General features: G+C 40.7%; 1 protein-coding gene across 1 annotated transcript in view; it reads left to right on the forward strand.

Annotated features, from left to right (window-relative positions):
• The first annotated feature begins 1,528 nt into the window (after positions 1-1,528).
• The window catches only part of LOC124995940 (collagen alpha-1(XXI) chain-like), a 68,254-nt gene continuing 51,837 nt past the window's right edge, over positions 1,529-17,945 (forward strand). The window contains exons 1-8 of the mRNA XM_047568708.1: positions 1,529-1,658; positions 11,110-11,221; positions 11,963-12,099; positions 12,273-12,392; positions 14,405-14,521; positions 14,613-14,799; positions 15,955-16,120; positions 16,219-16,441. Of these exons, the coding sequence (XP_047424664.1) occupies positions 11,143-11,221; positions 11,963-12,099; positions 12,273-12,392; positions 14,405-14,521; positions 14,613-14,799; positions 15,955-16,120; positions 16,219-16,441 (1,029 nt within the window). The 5' untranslated portion in view covers positions 1,529-1,658; positions 11,110-11,142. The remainder of the gene's footprint in view (positions 1,659-11,109; positions 11,222-11,962; positions 12,100-12,272; positions 12,393-14,404; positions 14,522-14,612; positions 14,800-15,954; positions 16,121-16,218; positions 16,442-17,945) is intronic.

The following is a 17,945-nucleotide window of genomic DNA, read 5'->3' on the forward strand; positions in this document are numbered from 1 at the left end:
ACGCAATTGAAGAGAGGCGTTTTGAAAACATAAGTGCTACTGATGCTTTATGCTAATCTGTTCAATATCAGTATTTAAGCATATTAAGATTTTTCAAAGACAAACCTATATAGTCAGTGTTAAATGATTTCACTGTGTTTCGCTCAAACGGGTTTCTGTAAGTTATTTTATTTTTTCTTTGTATATCGGAGGCTGTTTTTTGCTTCCCCTTTCGGAGCCTGCTACACAGAGAGAAGCAACGTTAAGTTCACTGTCTGAAGGTAAATAAGAAAGTAACATTTAGACCTGAGGAGAGTCTGAACCATTTGTCTGTTGAAATAAACTTGACTGTGAGAGCGATGCTGTGCGTGGCCAGTAGAAGGAGCTGTGTTCATTAAACACATTTACTGTGGAAGAGAGGAGAGCGTGATTGATGGACTGCGGTTGGATTCAAGACATTTGACCCTGAATCAGGACTCCATCTCTGATTATGAGGAGTGAAAGAAAAGGAAAAATATACTGAGCTGAAAAAGTACAGGGGTTGTGCATGACTGAACAGAACTAAAGTTGCAGCTGTTCTTTTTTCTGATTTTATTTACTCAGGCCCGATTTTTTTTTTTTTTTGTTATATATATTTTTTTTTTTTTGGTTTGGGGTTTGAAAACAAATTTGAAATTGTAAAGTTTTGACATGAAATTGTGCTGAATAATAATTGAAACAAAACCATGAATTAGATCCTGTATGTGTCATTCTGTGAAGTCAATGATATTTAGAGTCAAAAGATTTGTTAGTTATTCACTGTTGATACATTTTGATAACATTATCTTTCCCTCTTGAACCGGGGCATGACTAGTAGGTGTGGTGACTCTAGACCTTGAGATTAAAAAAAAAAAAAAAAAAAACGTTGCAGGTTAATTAAGACGTGGTTACAGATGCACACGCTTTTCCTTTAACTTTCTATCGTGCAAATAAAGATTTTCAGGATAATAGCTGACTCTTTGAGCTTTCATCCACAAATTTTTAATTAAATATATTTTCCTACATTGGGGAAGGGGCGGCGTAGCTAAAACACGAAGTGAAACTCAAATCCCATGACATAATGATGATGATTAACCATACGCTACTGATGCTTTATCATCTCTTGCTGCGGAGCTTCTGTAACTTGTAATTTAAAGAAGCCCCTGCGCAGTAAAACATGTGCACATGCACGACTCCCTAATTTGAAAGTGGACAACCTTTAAGTTGTACAGTTGCTGCTCTCCCTGAACTTCCCACTGTTCCTGAGTCACCACTAAAATAACTGAAAATCTGGAGAAACTATTCTTGTTTCTTGCTCTTTACTCCATGTTTAATACTGAATCGAAGGCAGATGTTACCAGTGGTTTGTTTTAATCAAAGTGGAAACACTAATGCATTTTCACACTGTGGTCAATCCACACGTTGGATGTGACTGTGTGTGTGTGCATGCGCATGTCCAATCTGGATCCACACTGGTCTCTGTTGTGTCACATTCTGTGGTGAAGCTGGCCACGATTTATAAAGGCTGGTCCTCGACACTCCCACCACTCCCTCTGCCAACCAGAAGGAGGACTGTCACTGCAGAGCCAGTGCTCCTCTCTCTTCACCTTCTCCAAGCAAAGTGGCATTAATCACTGGCTCCTTGCAGCTGAAGGAGAAAGGTAAGTCTCTGTCATCACTTCTTTGCTTTGCGTGCTGGTTATGTGGAGGGGTTAGATGCCGGGAACGCACGCTCAACCACAGAGCCTACTACTCTTCTGTTCTGTTTTAGAGCTCTTTTTTTATTAGAGGATTTAAGTGATCTCTGCTCATGTTGGTGGTCATTTTATTTCTCATTTAATCTGCAGTACATATAAGGTATCTAAGGACGTACCTGGAGGTTTTTAGCAGTCTTCTCCCCACCGGGTTTGGTGTGGCAGAGAGTGACCGGCCATCAGGACAATGAGAAGCTAAATATACAGTATAACTGCATACATGAAGCTCTGTGATTATGGGTCAGCGAAGGTCTCTGCTTTAGAGCAAAGCAGCAGTCTCTCTCTCTCTGTCTGTGTCTCTTGGCATTTCAGAGTTATGGTGTTAGTTGACTCTGTTGCCTGAAATAACTTCTAATTACCATATGTCCAAGTACAAAATGAATTGGACAAAAAAAAGGTGTGTGGGGCGGCTTTGAAGAAGTTTTGGGGTGAGGAGCGGTGTAGTTTTCTTCGTAAAAAGAACATTTCCTCGCAGGATGTCTGAAAAGCAAAAGTTTTTCAGAAGTAGCCTGCAATTATGTATCATCAGGAGGTGACAGCCAAAGTGTTTTGGTCACTAGTTATTTTTTCCACGTGTTTTCCATACTGCTAAATAAACTTCAAGCGAGCCAGTGCATGTAGGTTTTTGAAAGGAGAAATAACAATATTCCTCTTACGCTAAAGCAATAGAATGTGGTTTGGTACAAGCGGTGGGAGAAATCAAAATGTCATCCAGCAGAGAGAGGAGAAGACTTGGTCTTCTTGGTCTGTAGTGTCTCCATAGCCCCACCGGTGCTACAGTCTGGGCTGGTGTGAAGAACTCTCTAGTTAAAATGGTTGTTTTTTTCTCTGACACCTGTGCAGACAACATTTGTGATACTGAACTGTGAGCTCACAGATGTGGCAACTTTATTTTATTCTTTGTCACTTAACAAGGATATAAGAGGTACACGGTGACTTTAAATAGACGTTGCCATAGAAACCAAAACCAAATGTGAAATACAAAAAACATTAACATAAAAAAAAGAAAAACAGCTTTAAGTTGAAATGCATGTCAATTATATTTACTGTAAAGATGCTAATTCTTAAGTTACTTCATTTTGATATCTCATTATTATCATTAGTTTCTATCATGTTACGAGCTACGGTTAAGCCACAAGCTTAATATACATCATAATTATTGGTCTCCAGCACTGTCAAGTTGTATGTGCGCTTGAATGTCATACAGAAGCTCATCTGGATTTATAGTTGTTACAGTCATCAGCGTTGCATGATCACAATCTGAAGCTCAATCAAGTGGTGAAATTTAAACTGTGAATGATGGCAAGAATCATGTTGTTAATTAATTACTTTAAATTACTAAACTAATTTCCACATGAAACAAAGGGCAATGAAAACAAGGGAACGACTGGAAAGTTTTAAAACCACATAAAATCTTGAGGAAAAGTCAATATGCTCAGTAAATGCATATGCAGATTACAAGCTTCACCACACTAAATCAGATTTTAAAGGCAGTAATGCATAATGTCATCTACACTGACCAAATAGTAATCACCCAGACCCTACATCTCATGAGTCATTGCAAAGACCAAATAATATTCTCACCCATGAAGTCACAAACATAGTGGATGTGAGCATCGTAGCAATAAATGGCAGCACAGAACCCTAACCCTGCTGCTGCAGTCATCTCTGTGTCATAGAGCAACCCAAGGCGCTGAGCAACCAACATCTGGAAAGGAATGTTCTGTGATCCCCAAGCCAGCGGCGGTGGCTGATGTGGTCGGTAAACTGTACTTCTGGTTTGCCAAATGTAGAGTGAGGTTTTGGAGGAATTCAGGTTTTAGCATCCACCTATCCACACGTGTGTCCATAATGACAAGCGGCCTTTAAATTAAAGAGTGAGGTGCGGAGGAGAAGATATGAAGGTGGATGTAAGGAACGAGAAAAAAATAGCGTCTGTGCAGTCTTCTGACTGGAGGAGACACTTTTAGAAATTGTCAAATATTTGAGATGTTCTCCACTGGCAGGTTCCCTCAATGCTTCTTACTCTTCCTGCACAGAATAGTGTTCTGTGGTACATCTAACACCAGTTTGGTCAATTCTGTCATCCTTTCCTAGCCTAGGAGATGTATACACTAAACAACTTGTTTATGATAAGAGAATGATCGCAGCAATGCTTAAAGAAACAATGACTGAACGAGAAATTAACCTAGACGTGCATGGTCATAAGTAGGTATTTGGACAATTGTCAGTTGATGTCAGCGCCTTGAATCAGTAGCGACAACGTGGCTCAAGTTTATTGCAAGGAAACTTCTCTTATGGGCACAAGCTAAATGGCTACATAGCACCAAGTTGCTTGATGGGACACTATCATTATATACTGAAGTGAACCTGAAGAGAGGCAGTTAAAGGGACCGTTCCTTTTCTTCCAGTGCTTACTGTATTACGAGCAGGAGACAGTGGTTGACATGCCACCAGTCTGGGAAGACAGAGGAAAGTGACAGCTTGGAAGTCAAGCAATGAACTGCTGGATAAGGTCAGCAGCAAATCTTATTTTACACCCCTAAACAAGGCCAACCTACAGACTCAGTATCAGTTCAACTGTACACTGTTTAGCCACATCATTATGACCCCTGACAGGAGAAGTAAATAACATTGATCATCTTGTGACAATTCAATGTTCTGCAGGGAAACTTTTGGACCTGGCATTTATGTGGATGTTGCTTAGACTTGTAGCACCCACCTAGACCAGACCAGACACCCCCACCCGATAGCAATGACACTCCTTGATGGCAGCATTCATCCCCAGCAGGATGCAGCCTGACACAGAAACACACACAAACGCTTTAGAAACAACTCAAAAAAACATGAAGAACAACTCAAGGTATTGACCTGACCTCCAAATCCCAAGCTGATTAAGTATTTGTGGGATGCCCCTCCCCTCAACCCATAGGACCCAACTGTCCCCACTAAGAGAAAAACTAGAATAAAATCAAGAATAACTGACGGGAACATGTCCTCCTCCTTCGCACTAGGTGGCGATATGTGTCTTGTCAGCGGGTTAATACGGCCCCCTTTCTGGTTGACCTATTACGTCATATAATAATCAAGAGCCGTTAATGCGGCAGAACGACATTTCAAACGACAACAACATGGATAATAGTGCAGCTTTTTTAATCTCGTACGTAATGTGCACGCTTCTTCTGGTGCAGATCAGATGCGTGTTTTACCTCAGGTGGTTCTTCCTGGCTCTGTTTATCTTCTTCTTCGGCGACCGTTTTTCTTGGACTCTCCGATTGAGCGTATAGATGACGGTAACAAATTAGGCCACGCCCCCATTTGGGCCGTGGGACTCTGCCAGACAGGAACATGTCCCCCTCCTCTACACTTGGGGGCGATATATGTCTTTTCAGCGGGTTAATACTATGTTAATACTGCTTTCCGGATGACCTGTTATGTCTTATAATAAACAAGACTTATTCATGCGGCAGACCGGCATTTCAAACAAAAGTACATTTTTTTGATCTCCTACGTAATGTTCGCGCTACTTATGGTGAAGATAACATGCACGCTTTCCCTCAGATGGTTCTTCTACCGGCTCCATTTATCTTCTTCCTCTTCTGCGACCAGCTTTCTTGGATGTTTTTGTTCCGGGGTCAGCGCATGTGCATGTAAACGTACTGAGTGTTTATTCTGTGCTGCTAGTATTTGTCGGCCGTAAAGTGGGTGAAAAATTACGTCTTTAATTAAGTCTTTTAAAAAAAAAAAAAAAAAAAATGGGGATCAATTCATAATCATTTCATAATGGTAAATTAATAAAGCATGACATAAATACAACGTGAAGCTTTGCCGTTAACCCTTTTATTAAAAACACACTTTACAGTAACGTAGCTCCACTCTCGTTACCTACTGTCATTTCAGTTCAGAATCAACAGTCACTTATTTGACTTTTTAACATGAATTTTGATATTTTCAATAACACAACTCTGACAACTGACATTACCTAAAGTTAGCAACATAATTTAAAGTGACACACACACATATCAACTATCAAGGTCCCACAGCATTCCACCTTAGTCCACCTGTTTTATGGCCTGAAGCCATAAATTTCTTCGGTTTTTGTCACTCTCTCTTGACGGGAGCATGGAAAATAGAAAAAGAGTTTTATCTTTTAAATTTTCCACTTAAGTTGTCCAGTTAAAATTGGATTAAGGCAATAATTAGTTTTTTTCACATGCATGTAAGTGTACTGACTGTGTTTCCAGACACCCCAGGACACGCTCAGAAGGCCCATGTCCATTCGACTCACAACTGTTTAAGAGGGACAAGGGAGACCTACACAATTACAATATAGTCATAACATTATGCCTGATCGGTGTATGGTGTAACCCAACTTGTAAGAAACCCAACAATTCCTCTAAGCGACCATAAAAAACATTGTCGCCATTGGATTGTCGCTGGTAACGGCATGAGTGGGTTGGGTTGTTCAGAACAGGCACTGACTGTGAATATAACGCGGCAGCGGGTGAAGCAAACAGGTAATTGTGCCCATGCATCATTGGAGAGACAAGAAAAGTTGAAGCCAGTTCCACTTTCATATCTCGTTTCACTCCTGACATGTAGCGTCAAGTGTCAGATTTCAGCTTGTTGCTTCTTATCGCCAGCTCCCATTGAAAATGTGTTGTAGCTTGTCACTCTTCCACCGCTGATGTGAATGCACCATTAGACCTTTCTCTCTTTCTCTCTCTCTCTATCTCTCTCTCACACACACACACACACAGATGACTTCTAATTCCAGCATCTAGTGTGACGCTCAGAACTATTAGATTTCTGATTCAAAGAGGTCAGAGACTCCTTATGGTTTCAGATTCATAACATATGAAGAAAATGCTTTGTTCACTGTAAAGGACCCTGAAGGTTTTGTTGGGAGCACTTTGTAGTGAGGCTTTAGAGCAGTGGCTGATGTAAGCGATGTCGGTTTGAACACCATTCAAATGAAGCTTTCACGTATCACAACATTGCACTCGTCATGGTAGAGAAAGCCCTGGAGTAATTAGGGATCTGTGTCGTTTACTTGCACAAATAAGCCATGTGAATGAGCAGCCGCAGTAGTAACATGTGTTTTTGATGAGGTCTATTTTACCACAAATACGAGCGCCTTGAAATATACTTGTCAGTGTTCATGTTCAAGCTGCCTGCTTTTAATGCGAAAATCACAGTTATGTAGATTGACTTTGCACCCTTGTTTTGTTCTCCCCATTAAAGCATCATGCAGTCTCTTTGGTTAGTTGACTAAACAGCAATACAAGATTTAAACGTGCTCTCTGTCTTGTCAGTCATCTATATTGGGCTCCAGACTAAACCAGAGCTCTGACAACTTTGTTCCCCACAGTCATTTTAAGCCTAAGGAGCAAATTTTAGGGCATTTAAGGACCATTCTGCTTTGTTTAAACCTTGACAGTGAACATCAAAAGCTATTAGATGCTGTACTAAAATCGTGGATTTTGCAAAAATTAGCTTAAGTTTGCTTTGCACCCCAGTCTCTAAATTAGCCCAGTGTGCAAAAACTGGTCTGTTCACATGCATGAGGTTGTGGACAGCTCTCGGTTTAGCTTGTCTTGGTGCTGGTGAGGTCGTAGGAAACATCAGCCTCACACAAACAAGTTAACCAGCATGCACAGATGCAGGAGATCAGGTCAGATGGCAATTATTCCTGGAAGCAGATCCCTGATATAGGTGGCAAAATGATTAAGTACAAAGTTGGTGTGGGCATACAATATTATATGGGAAATTATGGATAAAACACAAAACAGACAGAACAACACAAGAAACTTCCCTGTCCACAAATGGTGTGTGGCAGAAAGTTGGTCTGGAGTCTCTCTGTTGTGATCTGATTATTCCCTGGTGAAGGTCTGCTGAACCAATCAAATTTTAGGGGGCAGGGCTTTATCTCTCAATGGAAAGAAGAGTAACAGTATTCACATGTGCCATCATGTAGTTATATGGTTCTGATTGGTTGCATTTTTTTTCTCTGTGACAGTTTGGGCTTTACTACATCAGGCTAAGAAATAAAGCTGCCTATGACCATAAATGCTAACCATATTGCAAAATTGAGCTCTTCAAGACTTTTTTTTTTTAAATGTGTTTTGTAATTTTTGTTTTCCCCACTAATACAGTACTGACATGCACTGACCTGACCAATTGTGTGTTGTTGTTGTTGTTGTTTTTTTTGTTTGTTTTTTTTTGCTAATTAAAACATGCCCCATAATGAAATCCAGATGAGTCCGTCTATGACAAGTTACAAGAAACAATTTTCAGCCACAACTACAAAGGCCCTCAAGCTGTTTGAGGACCTGGAGATGGTCCAGGGCTTTCTTGTGCAGCTCTACAGCAGTGATGCATCTTTATGTAGCTTGGTGAAACTGGTCTCATTTGTTAACCTTAATACACTCAACACATATTAATAGCATTTCCAGCTTGATGGAAATTACTGATTTATAACTTCCAAAGGAAACCCATTTGAAAACATTACATTTCCCCAGCAGAAGCCCCTGCCATCGACCTACATGAGCCATGTGGGACCCACGTTATTGAACACATATGGGTCTCATATAGAGTCCATATTTAGTCCATGCAGGGCTCTTAGAATTTGCCCATTTCAGACCCACAGCCCACTTGCTACCCATGTCGCCCACATCTAAATAATTTGGCCTGCACATGTGCGTGTTCCTTCATTCAGTAACTTACTTAGCTTCTGGTTTAAGCTACTTTTTTCAAGAGATTTCTGCTGTAAAAATGCATTGTGAAGAAACATTCAATCACCAAAGGCAGTTTCAGATAAATATAATTCGATTACAACAAGTCACATGCAACAGTGAACCAGGTTTACGGGAGCTGGGAGGAGACTTGGTGAAAGAATGGTTGTGGCAGCTGAACTTTGTTCAGCTCACTGATCCTCCCCCGTCTTTAAGGACTCTGCCAGCATACTGCAGCCCTCTCTGTCATGTTTATATTTCTGTTTTGCCGTCCCAGCATAGTGCTCACGTTGTTATTTTCTCCTGCCCTGCCTTTGCGGTCAGTGGAGCCATGTTTGCGCTGCGCAGCGAAACACAAGGAGAGCTCGTCGGAAAGCGCACTTGCAGTGCCGCCGTGTGTCACATGGCACAGCGGGAGCCCACGCAAAACTGCTTTATGCAGGAGAGGGAGGAGGAGGAGGGGGAGGAGGAGGAGGAGGGGACAGAGGAGAGGAAAAGACAGAGATGTGGTAATTTCACAGGGCAGTCAAGTCTAATTCTCAAGCCATATATCACAGAGTATGTGCCAACTCAACATCACAACACAGTCTGTTCATTGTTGAACTGAATCCTTGTAATGTCCAGTCACACACACACTGGTGTGTATATATTACTGGTAGAGTATATATGAAAGGAATGATGATGATGATGATTTTTTTGCTAATGAGGATGTGGAAACCAAAAGGCAAACCGCTGTCATATTTTTTGAAGACTGTCTTGTCTTCGCAGATCATTGGAGAGATAATATTTGTTAAAATAAAACTGAGAAGGTGAAACCATGCATCTTTGTCGACTGGTATGACTGGTATAAAGGTTCTTACAAGCAAATGGTTGTCACTAGAGAGTCATTCTCTGAGTGCATGGATGAACATATGTAACACTAGACCTGATTTTACTTCCACACACCAATGAATGTACAGTATTTATTGATTCCTTTATTACATCCAAGGTATCATCTGGAGATATTCATTACATCTACAAATGTCTGACAGATGCCCACAAATAAAAAAATAAATAAGTAAAGCCTTTACAACCCAAGCCTCAAAATGTTTACCCGGACTTTTGTTTTGCTTATTTTAACTATAAAAAGGTCAGAAAATGTCCAGAGAGTAAGTGCTTTTGCCCATTTTTCCAGAAAACCTGTAACTTCAAATAGCTGCCTGTTATTGGCAATTTAATGCATGTTATAAGAGTGTAATAACCTCCCAAGAGACGCGCAAGTGAAATTACTGTAATGGCTGTAAAGCAAAACATCTCAGCTTTTAGAAGCAGTTTTTCCGACAGTGACGTAATTACGGTAATCCAAAGTGCTCTCATGCAAATGTACCGGCGGGAACATATTCTGTTTTGAAGATTATGTTATATAACATAAGTCAGGGTTAAATGCATAAAACATTTTGTGGAAATACAGCTAGAGTAAAAAACTAAAAAATGAATGAGCCAGCATCACTGTTACAGCTGCGGGGTTCAGTTACAGGGAGGTGCAAGTGAACGTGTCTTAAAGCAACTATTTTGTCAAGTTTGGTGCAAAGTCTCCTCGTTGACTCTTAACCACTTTTAGATCAAATAATGCAATTCCACAAAATAAGGAGGCGGCGTTTGAAGTGCGAACAATGGTCGAAATGATAACAGGGCAAAGAAAAAGTTTGAGATGCAGTTTCACACAGGAAGAAACAATGGCGATGGGTTGGAGAGTAATTGTGTTTGAATTTGATGTGGCAGCACCCTTTCACATCTGAACGGATGTTGCAACGCAGAAATGCTGAGTTGTAAAAAGGAAGTTGACAACAACAGCGGCCTTGTCTCCTAAGTAGCAGTGATCGGCTGACTGATTTATGTGTATTTGTTTCAGCTTGTGTGTGTAACTACACTCAATCAAAGAGCAAACACAAATGTTTCCTTCCTTCATGCTAACTCCCACACTTCTCTTACTGCTGCACCATTTTTATACTTGAGAAAACGCGTATTATAATAGTGTAATTGTTCTTGTTGAAAGCAATTATTGCTGAACATGATTCAGTTGTGTTCTCAATTAGCAAGGTGATTATTATTAAGTTCCTATAATGCCCTTTTGGGATCATTATAAAAATGAGAAGCACACATTCTTAGACATGACATGACATGAAAAGCGCCACAAATAGTTGAGCAGCATTGCAAAAACAGGCCCAGACAGAGAATTTTAATCGTGTGCTCTATTCTTACCACTGCAAAGCTGACCAATCACGCATAAATGTTGGGTGGCCATATTCGGGGAAGTTATAGAAATGGTTCAGAGCCATGTTTAAAGAAATAGCTAAGAAAGTTATGGTAGTTTGCGAGCTCCGGATTTGGAGACGCAGAAAGACGGACCGACACGGAAGCAATGAGCTGCAGAGGCTGGGCTCAGCAGCAGTATTTCTTTAAACACGTAAAACAAAGCCAGTTTACCTCAATATATTTAGAATATTATGAGAACTTTGACCTTGCTGTCTGACTGAAATCCACCCTCCCTTAAATGTCACCAGACTGTGTGCTTGTGTTATTGTGGGACTTTGGGGTATTGGCAGATGAACAGCTGGCTGAACATGTTTTCTTGTCTGATCTAGGCTGGTGGGACTGCACGCCTTCACATCAGAGACATGTTGCTGTGGTCAGTATGGGGTGCAATACTGCTACTGACACCACTGGAGGCTTCAGAGGAAGAGGACGTCCGAGCAGGTACACCCGAAGGAGGCCGACGCTGAATTTCTATTTGACAAATAAAAGTGGGAAATTAAAAATATGACTAACATACTATTATAGCACTGGGAACTGACTTCTGGAGGCTGAAATAAAATGCCCCCGTAGCAATGACACTCCTTGATGGCAGCAGCCATCCCCAGCAGGATGCAGTCTGACACAGACACACGAAAAACGCTTTAAGAACAACTGAAAACACATCAAAAACTGTCTGTCACTAGGTCCTGTCGTTGAATTTTAAGTCTTCAGCTCAATCTGTGTCTGTGTATTTGTCTGTGCCTGATGTTTGCTTCTTTTGTGAGCAAGCACAATCACATCTATGTCCAATCTGGTTGCAAATCTTGCTTCTGGCACTAAAGCAAGCCCTCACAAGCCCAATGTCCTTGTTGACCACAATGGTTTTGTGCCCTCTACACCACCCTCTGTCATGTCTTCTGACATTAGGAATATACTGGAACATTGTCACAGCTGCCATATGAAGGTCCAAACTGATCAATCTCTGGAATGACCCACTGACATCCCTCGCCTCAACCCAAAAGACTCAAAGGCCCCCACTAACTACACTCTGTTTCCAGACACCACAGGACACCGTCAGAATGTCCATGTCCATTCCCTGACCAGTCACAACTGTTCTGGAGGCATATGGAGACACAATATTAGGAAGGTGGTCATAATGTTATGCCTGACCAGTATATGTGTGTATGTCTTTGTGTATAAAAGGCTGCAGCACTGCTGTAAATGACCTGGTGTATATCGTAGACGGCTCATGGAGCGTTGGCTTCTCTGACTTCGAAACAGCCAAGCAGTGGCTCATCAACATCACCAGCCAGTTCGACATCAGCTCCCACTACACACAGGTAACCTCATCCACGGTGCACTGCGTTATAAGTTTGTAATTCCTCTCATATCTTGCTGCATCTTTATCTTTGTCAAATCAACACTGTTTATAGAGTCATCTGAGTCAGCGGTTGCTTCTGTTGCAAAACAAACTGTCTCCATTCCAAGTGGCAGCTCTGTGTGTCTGTTAAAGGTCGCCGTGATCCAATACAGTGACACCCCTCGCCTGGAGATTCCTCTGGGGATACCTCAGGATGGAGAAGAGCTTATTCAGGCCATACAGAGCATAACGTACCTGGGAGGAAACACACAAGTAAGACAGCAGGTTTTCTTTTTACAGCTTTTTAGCCCTGATTTACACAGGAACATACTGTGTGTTACTGTATTGTGTTCACAGTGAATACATCTACATGGACATCAACATGTGGATTTTGGTTTGTTGTGATCAGAATATATTTTGAGTTTAATTGTGCAGCATCTTAGACAAAATTCCATCCAAAATTGCGCACTGAATCTCCCACCAGTTTACTCGATTAACTTAACTTATACTCCTCTTGGGATGAGTACACATCTCTTCGACAGGTTTTTAGAACATTAGCAATGACAAATTAAAGGATTATGAATTCATTTATTCAAAATGAAATGGAATCAAAAAGCTTCAAAATATGGACCTTGCTGCAGGCGTCCACGGACGCGGGAAGGGTAGAAAGGGATTATTGTCAAGGATTAAAACTAAGGATGTCCGATATTGACTTTTTGCCGATATCCCAATGCCGTGATTGTCCGATATCAAGCGATATGGTATCCCGATATATGCAGGCGTTTTGTTTTTCGCCCAGACTGTTAGTGAGCAAGCAACCTGTTAGCCACACTAGCTACACTCTGGTTAAGTAATATTGCGATTAAACAACAATTACCAACGAAATAAAGCGTATAATTAAATATATATTCATGTTGATGGACATTTTCCTCTCAAAATTTAAAGTTTTTTGCGAGTGTGCTTCATGTTTATATGGAATAATATTGCGATACAACATATACCAGAAATAAGCGTATACAGATATATTCTAGTATGATGGAACCCTTTTAAGTTTTCTGCGAGGCATGTAGCCCGAGCCTTAGTAACGACCTAGCAACGGAGAAACTTTCTAGTACCGTCAAAGTTTATGGAGATCGTGGAGTTGCCCGAACTGAATAAATAGCGCACATATAAACTGCTTTGTTAGTTTAGTCTTGTAGTGACAAACATGTCTGCTGAAAAATATATTTTTCCATAGACAGACTAGCCTCCTACTTTCACATTTATTTTTAAGCCTGCGCCGTATCATGGACTCACCGGAGTTGTAAAGTCCAAAAGTCAAAACATTAGTCCACCTTTAGCCTCTAAAAATATTTTCTCTGCGCTCACTGAACTGTTTGATCTCCGACGTGCCGCACACAAATGAGTTACACCTGTATTAACAAGCCGGTCTGGCAGATTCGTAACACATTATATTTATTAAAGAAAGCTAAAATTGTAAATTCAGGTGTATTATTAATTTATTTAAGTTAACTTCCAGTGGACTTATTTGTATTTCTTTACACGTTATAGATTTTCAGGACGTGACAATGTGGAGATGGCGGAGTGATATTTTTAGTGATGAGTCAGCCGTGCTGTAATGCTGATTTGAGCACGTTTTAAATGTCTTATTGACCAATCAGATTGCTTGGTCGGAACTACTTGTTGTATAATATTGTTATGGCTCCGGGTGCGGTTTGAGAAAGTCATCAATCGCGCGCCGGCAAATGTCTCAGGACCCCACAAGCAGCAGCAGCAAGAGCGCGCAGCAGCACAACCCGGTAATCTGTTTTCATTATCGGTGGTAAAACCGACAACGATATGAAGAAATATTAAAAAATATAAATAAATAAATAGGCTAATATCGGAATAAAAATGAAATTATATACAAACATAGTAGTGTTCTTAAATGGTAAAGCCTGTGAGAAATCCACAGTGCTATTTTGCACGATTGCCATTGGTCGATTGGGTGCAGTAGGATGGTAAACGGGAGTGTAAACTGTCTTCACTCCTGATATGTATTGTTAAAAAGTCTTATTGCGATCTTGCCTTCCACAAGCTCCATGTCCAAAAAACAGCAAACTAACACAGTAGCTGAGGCAGGTGCATGACCACATGGCATCAAATGGCCAATAAACACAGTTGTTTAAGAACTAAAATTGCATGTCCACTTCTTTTAATTCTATCTCAATGGCAGAAGGCTGGTAAAGAGACCAGTCCATTTTTTCATTCACTCCATCAGATAATTAGTATTTTCTCTGTTGCAGACGGGCAGGGCCATCAAGTTCGCCGTGGACCACGTGTTCTCGTCCTCCCAGCGGGCCAGTGTGGTCAAGAACCGCATCGCTGTGGTGGTCACTGACGGCAAATCCCAGGACGATGTGGTAAATGTCAATGGAATGAAACCAAGACGAGTTTATGACAGTGTCACAGGACTTCAGAAAATATCACCATCACACACTTTTCTTCCATTAGGTGGATGCCAGCATGGAGGCTCGAGCTCAGGGTATTACAGTGTTTGCTGTTGGAGTTGGCAATGAGATCACAACCTCAGAGCTGATCTCCATCGCCAATAAACCATCGTCCACCTATGTCCTGTTTGCTGAAGATTATACCAACATCGATCGTATCCGGGACTCCATGGAGCAGAAGCTCTGTGAAGGTCAGACAATGAATCTGTCTCCTTGTCTCGTCTCTCCTGACAGTAGTTTTTTTGTGCAGCATATAACCTTGATACAAACAAGAGTGCATGATGATGGATGAAAAGAACAGATGGAGCAAGCATTCCAAATATTCATTGTAGGAATACTTAGTGGGTATACAGTGTTCATAAAGTTGCTGAAGTACAGGGCATACAACTACAGCTTTGCTGGTATAATGTGGAAATGTGAGAGGTATTATAGGCAGATTGGAGCATTATGCTTAACATTCAGGTAGGAACTTTAAACAGTGAACACTCGTCAGGTTGATGGGGCCAGGACCACAGAAGGGAAACTTGCAGCTGTGCAGAGAGAGATTAAGATATATATTTAGAAGTTGATAAAAACCCAGATATTGAACTTGAGCTCAAAAGGCTACAAGAAACACAACCATCAAGGAATTCTGCTGTTTGTCATGCTGGTTTTGAAGATGCTATGCTGTATCTTGGCCTCAGAGCTAACCTTCAGGGAGTGAAGACAAACTTGAAGAATGGAGTCGTCTGCCAAGCTGTCAGAGCATCAATCTGTATTACATTGTGAAGCCTAAATAAACAGTACATTAACACAAGCTCCTCAGATGATCTTGTTTTCCCCGAGCTGGGAACTTGTTTGTATGACTTTGCTGTGTTTATAAGCTCTTAGGATGGAATGCGGATACGTTTTTACTCCATGCGTTTAAACAGAACATGGGAGAACTGTTTCCAGCATTTGCATGGCAATTATGCATGAATAGCCTAACAACATAATTGTGATAGACATTTCTGACTTACTGTTAACAGCATCGATGGAAAATACCAATGTGCTTGCTAAAACTTGTGTTTTTTCCTATTTTCCGAATATGTTCGAATATAGGCAATTATGCTATTTGGCTAACGATTTGCACGTTCATCAGGTTCAGGCTTCTCTGAAAATGGCATCAACAACTCAGGAAGTCATTTAACAAAATTATTGCCAACTTATTCCAACAAGGAACACATTTTTCAGATTATTCCAGCTTCACATGATCACACTCCTCTGTAGAACAGTACAGTATGGCATAACTCAGCAAGCTAACTAGTCAGCGCTCTGCTATAATTTGTGATTTGTGATGTTTGAACAAATGGCCCTTTTCGTTCTAGAGTCTGTTTGTCCCACGAGAATCCCGGTCGCATCTCGTGATGAGAAAGGCTTCGAGCTCATCGTGGGCATGAACATTCAGAAGAAGGCCAAGAAGATCAGCGGCTCCCTGGTTTCTGAGACGGCTTACGCCCTGACTGCCTCAACAGACATCACTGAGAACACCAGGTACTATATCATACTATTGAAAGCAGTGTCTTGAATATCAACTATTAAACACTGATGTGTTTTATTTTTATTTCATCTTTTTTCCATCTTCCATGTAGAGAGATATTCCCAGAAGGCCTCCCTCCATCGTATGTGTTTGTAGCCACGCTGCGTCTCAAGGGGACTTCTAGTAACATGCCCTTTGACCTTTGGAGGATACTGTCAAAGGATAGGCAGGTCCAGGCTGCAGTGACGCTGAGTGGAAGAGATGAATCTGTTACCTTTACCACCACCAGCATGACACAAAAGGAGCAGAGAGTCATCTTTAAAGCAAGGTTTCAGGTTGGTATTGGGATGGGGTGTCAATAGCGGATCAGTGCGGGAATAATTTCTCTCCCTCGGCTTCTTGACTTTTGGCTCGGTTTTGATTTCAAAGTAGAGAAAAACGTTTTTTTGTTTTGTTTTTCCATTAAAGCCAAGTGTGAAAATGAAAATGTCAGGAAAGTTCACTGCATTATTTATATATTTTACCTCTAGATAATAGGCTACTAAAAACACTCCGTGAGTGTGAGACTGGATTTATATCATGTAACAGTTTGGTAAATAGTAAAAAGTACAAGAAGTGCACAGGGAGGTGACAGCATGAGTGACAGAGCGTAAGCATTCAGTACATTGACGTGCAGGTGAAAAAAACGGATTATTGCCTTAATGATTCTTGATCCTGGAAAACTGGACAACTTAAGGGCATGTAACAGACTCAGACTTCTTGTTATCTAACTAAGACACCCAGATACTGCAATTGGAAATAGATTTTCCCTGGCAAGTATATGTCTTAATCTGAGTTAAACTAGATAATGCATGTGCACATGCTCCACAACCGCTGCACTAGCATATGACCCCAGAACAAAAACATCCAAGAAAGCAGTGATGTTCGATACCAATGATTTCCTTCCTGATCTGATACTGAGTAATATTTAGACGATACTTTGTGTAAATACACTCTAAAGTTTCTGGTAAATTTCAAGTCAGAACTTTGTAAAGAATACAATATATTGGAGTAATTTATTTATTTTAAACTCAGAAGTATTTTAAGGTAGTAGTCTCATTTACAATATAGCCAAGCTAATACAACAACAGAAAAACCAGAGGACATAAACAGACAAAAAATGTGAAAATGCTGTTTCAAACACTCTATTTCAAATAAATAAGTAAGATAATAACACCATTAAATTTACATTTAAAATAAATTATGGTTTAACTATTAAGAACTACTATAAAGGGAAAACCTACACATATCACGAGGCTTGTTGTGTTAATTTCCGCTATGTTACTACATACCTCGAATGACTCAAGTATCGAAAGTATCGACATTTTGATTTGAGTATCGATTTTAGAGCATAAAGACCTGGTATCGGACGTATCGATATTTCAGTATCCACCCGCACACCACTACAAGAAATCCGGTCGCAGAAGAAGAAGGTAGAACTAGGTCGAATTTTGAGCGTACTTCGATTAAACTGTTCCTGTAAACGTGCTGCTTGCCTGTAGTGGGCTACCGGACCAAGAGGGACAGAAAGGAGGAGAGATGGAGAAGTTTCTAACGGGAGTGAAACCAAAAATGGATGAGGCGTGTGAGGCAGGAAAAGAAAGTTAAGTAACCGATATGAGGGGGATGACAGAAAATAATTGCCTATATGAATATACCAGCTGGCTCACAGCGGTGTAGTGGTTAGCACGAATGGCTCAAGAATTGTAATATATGTTGTGGGTTGAAGACATATAGTATGGTTGGAATTTAACAGTCTAATGACATTCTAATTGGTTAATTGGTGGCGTAGGAGCAGAT

This window comes from Mugil cephalus, chromosome 18, assembly GCF_022458985.1.
Source record: "Mugil cephalus isolate CIBA_MC_2020 chromosome 18, CIBA_Mcephalus_1.1, whole genome shotgun sequence".
Lineage (NCBI taxonomy): Eukaryota > Metazoa > Chordata > Actinopteri > Mugiliformes > Mugilidae > Mugil > Mugil cephalus.